The sequence below is a fragment of the Fulmarus glacialis genome, unplaced genomic scaffold (assembly GCF_000690835.1).
Source record: "Fulmarus glacialis isolate BGI_N327 unplaced genomic scaffold, ASM69083v1 scaffold10431, whole genome shotgun sequence".
Classification (NCBI taxonomy): Eukaryota; Metazoa; Chordata; class Aves; order Procellariiformes; family Procellariidae; genus Fulmarus; species Fulmarus glacialis.
Window position 1 is genome coordinate 6,001 of NW_009194689.1, and position 3,981 is coordinate 9,981.

General features: G+C 38.7%; 1 gene segment (V, D, J or C); it reads left to right on the top strand.

The window, feature by feature from the left end:
• The first annotated feature begins 1,182 nt into the window (after positions 1-1,182).
• LOC104084121 overlaps positions 1,183-3,981 on the top strand; it is a 6,097-nt gene continuing 3,298 nt past the window's right edge. The window contains 1 exon segment of the C gene segment in view: positions 1,183-1,276. Coding sequence covers positions 1,183-1,276 — 94 coding nt within the window.

Below are 3,981 nucleotides of genomic sequence, written 5' to 3' on the forward strand. Positions count from 1 at the left end.
TCAGACATAGGGGAAGCTTCTAGCAGCTTCTCACAGAAGCCACCCCTGTAGCCCCCCTGGCTACCAAAACCTTGCCACGCAAACCCAATACAATTTCCCATCTTGATGGGCACAGACTCAACCTGCCTCTCCTTTGTTAGAAAAGGGAGGAATGGGTTCTTGAAGCTGCAGGGTCTCAGAGCTGCATGAGTCCATCTCTTGCCATCAAGGTCCAGATACTGCTAATGATACAGAAATTGATCATCATGAAAGATTTGATCAATCTGCAACAACTCCTTTACTCTTTAATAGCTACTTCCATGGGTACAGTGCCTCTACCTAACTAAGAACAATAATTTTTCCTACTTTCTCATCTTACCTAAAACAGTATAAAGACTTCTAAGGCACCAAATGACCCCCAGACACCAAGTCTAAGAGCCCAGATCAGGCACATTCCTCATGCCCCTGAGCACTGAAACCAAATTCAAGGTGAAAAAGTAGAACTTTTCGCAGCACAGAGTGATTTTCATAAATGCTTTGAAATAGCACTAAAAGTACTGATTATTCTTTTTCCTGCTTTCTATCCAGCTTAACTCTATGAGACTTTTCAGAGGTGTCATGTATTCCCAAAGTTTTGACTTATAATTCAACCTTTTTGGTCTTATTTTAGATCACTCTTTGAAAGCCATATCATGTTTCTTCATGTAGTATGGTGGGACAGAAACCACTCAAGAAGTCATGTGACTGCCTGTATAATCCAAAATTCTGTGCAGTGGAAAGGAAGAGAGTTTTTGTAATGGAATATATCACAGTGTTTGGGGACTTGGGGTACCACAATGATATAAACAACACAGGGTCCTGTACAAAAACCCAAAGATGGAAAAAAGGCAATATATTTTGGGGAAGAAAGGAGATGGGTGACTGAAATTATTAAGGAGACAAATACAGCATTCTTTTCATATTTCTATTTATCCTGGAAATACAGAACTCACAGGGTTTGTAAAAGATGGAAGAAAGGGAGAACTTGGAAATTCTGTACTCAATCAAGCTATTTGAAATCATTGATCTATTCAATTATTGTTTTTCCCTTTCCAGTTTTGGAAGAAAATGTGGCTCTGGATACCCTCATGGGATTGCATACATGGATAATTAGGACAAATATCTGGCTTTTCATATCCTGTTTTTACAACACTTTTGAATACCATGAGGAAAGAGTTATTTATTGAACTAAGTATTAGCAGTGTGAGGACAGATAACCTTTTGTTTGGAAGTGGGACCACTCTCACAGTTGAACCAAGTAAGTATCATTATTTTATTTCTAAAAATTATGTTGAAATTAAGGATGGGGATGACAAAGGAATCTAATGGTTTGGGTTCACTGTAAGAATTTTCTGCTGAAATAATCCCTAGAATGCACTCTCTCCAGCCAGAGTTTCAAGCTGAATCCTCAGGTTGTATCTGCTTAGGAAGGCTTTAGAGGAACAACTGGGTTACCTCTGTGTATCAGTATTACTCCATGATCCCCAAACACCTGGTGTACACTACTACTTAAGTTTAACACGTTATAATTTATTCCCAGTCTGGATAGCACTCTGGCCCAAATTTACTGTGAAGTGTCCTATCCTCCAGTGGATTTTCACTGCCTCATTTTGAGCAGGAAATCAGTGAAGATCTGACAGTGGAGAGAAGTTTTGAGACAGATCTTTAGCTCTCTGGTATGAGAAGTTAGTTTTTGACACTGGCACCACACTCATAGTGTCACCAGGTAAGTAATTCCACTGGCATGGAGACAGAGGAGGAAGGAGGTTAAATATCTTTGGGCTTAAATTTTCACAGCTACATCATATCCAAGACCACTTAGAATGAATTAAAATTGGCTACCAAGTTGCCTAGGCTTTGAAAATGCAGATGTGGTGAGTAGGGATTATAACAAGCCTTACTTCTTCCTAGCTTTATTTGGAATTTCATGATGTACAAAAAAGGTGGATGTCACCCCAAGCTTTTCTGTGGGAGTGCGAATGTTGGGGCAGCAGGGGAATTTGTTAGGTTGATCTTTGTTATCCTAAACATCCAGGTGCATATCTTAAGACTTGTTACGGTGCTTTCAGAGATCTGCATGTCTTTAAAGTGCTGCAAAAACGTCCCATGTCATTTTACATACCTAAAACATCCTGCTCTTATTCCAGAAGGGCATGGGGCTCCCTAAGGTGCTGCCTAATATCTGTCCAGGTCTGTAGGGTATCTTGCATGGGAATAAGTGTCTGTTTTGGAACAATTTAAGTCCACCCCCAATTCCAAAGGGACAAAGGAATACAAAGTTACCGTTCTGAAGAAAGATCTGTTCTTTCCAACTAGCAAATCCTCAGTTGTAAATGTAGGACCAGAAGTAACTGCCAGATTCCATTATTTTAACATCAGTCAACATCGATTTGAAGATGGTATTTGTCAAAAAAAAAAAAAAAAAAAAGAGTTAGAATACCCAATAGAGAATACTAGAATTTTGCAAGAAAAAACAACCAACAAAACACAGTCTAAGAGCTGGCAGGTGGAAGATTGAGCAAAGGTATTGCCATTTCAGACATTTACAGAAATGCTGATATGATACTCTTGTTTCTCACTTAAAGGGCCTTACGTTTTTTTAAAAAAGTTTAGCGTGTTGGTTCTTCTGCTGACAAGAAAAGATTTGTTTCTAATCAGCTGAAGGTAGCATGTGGCTCATGGACTGCAACAAGATATTCTTGGTTTAAGCAAACTTTTACAGTAGATTACTCAAATTTCTAAACCACCTTCACTGAATTTCCCACAAATTGAGTTAGAGAACAATTCATTTGACAAAAGAAAGGTATTAGCCTTGTCTTCTCCTCTACCCTGAAATGCTTTAAATCATTCTTTCTCTGTTTTTCCTACCTATCTATCCTCTCTGATATCCTGATGCAAAATTACATGAAATTTCAATTTCAAGAAATAATTCTGCTTTATTAGCTACGATTGCACAGTGTACATTTGTTCTTGCTGAGGATTTTACCCAGCGAGTTACGCCAGAGAAGCAGCTTGCTAGTATACTGGCTGTTTGCAAATACTGGAGATCAAAAAACACTAAAAGCCTCTAAAGATCTTCTCAGATAACAAAGAATGCACAGGACTAACAGCCTCTGGCAAAACCATGTTACAGCACCTGGAAAGGAAACGTATGTAGGAGGAATAGCAAAATGAGCCTTTTTTGATTCACGCGTTTTAACTGTGTGTTTACTGCTCCTCTTGTCTTTGGGAAGGGAACTCAACTGACTGTGGAGCCAAGTAGGTATTCTTTATGCATTAACCTTTTCTGAGTTGTTATTGTTTGGATTTTCACTTTTTTTCCCTTTTCTTCCTGCTAAAATTCAGACAGCCACTTCCCCGTCCTTTAAAGTCACTAATTAGACTTTAGGCTTTCTGTGTATAACCTTTTGATATGCAATTAGACAATTTAAGTATAAAAAACATGCTGATTACACTTCTTGGGAGTTGCCAAAGAATTTGGGCTCCACAAGGGCAAGTCCTTGCTGCTATCATGCTGAATTTCTTTGGGACCTAACAGCTATCCACTTACTGAGGCATCCTAATAAGCTTTTCATAGTAATTGTTAGATTTCAAAACCATGCTTGGATAATCTGAAGGGAACTAAAGTTCCTGTGGAGGTTGACATTTAAGTTCCTAAGAATTTCTATTCTGTCAGTTAGAAAGACAGCACTGTGGATAATATACAAAAGCATTAAGTGGAATCTTATGCAACATTTCTGTACTAGTTTAATCTCACTAAATTGTTCAGAGTTTGAGTTAAACTGAATAGGTCAAGTGAAGTCAATGAATGTTTGGTGTCTGTTTGCTGTAGGTGTTGACAAGCATGGAATTGTGCCTGTTTTATTAGTAGAGCCAACCCATGAAATTATGGTAGAGTACTGCTTGGCTTTCACCTCAGTTTCTCAGTATAGGGGTGTGGGTGGTGGGGGAAAGAGGAAAACC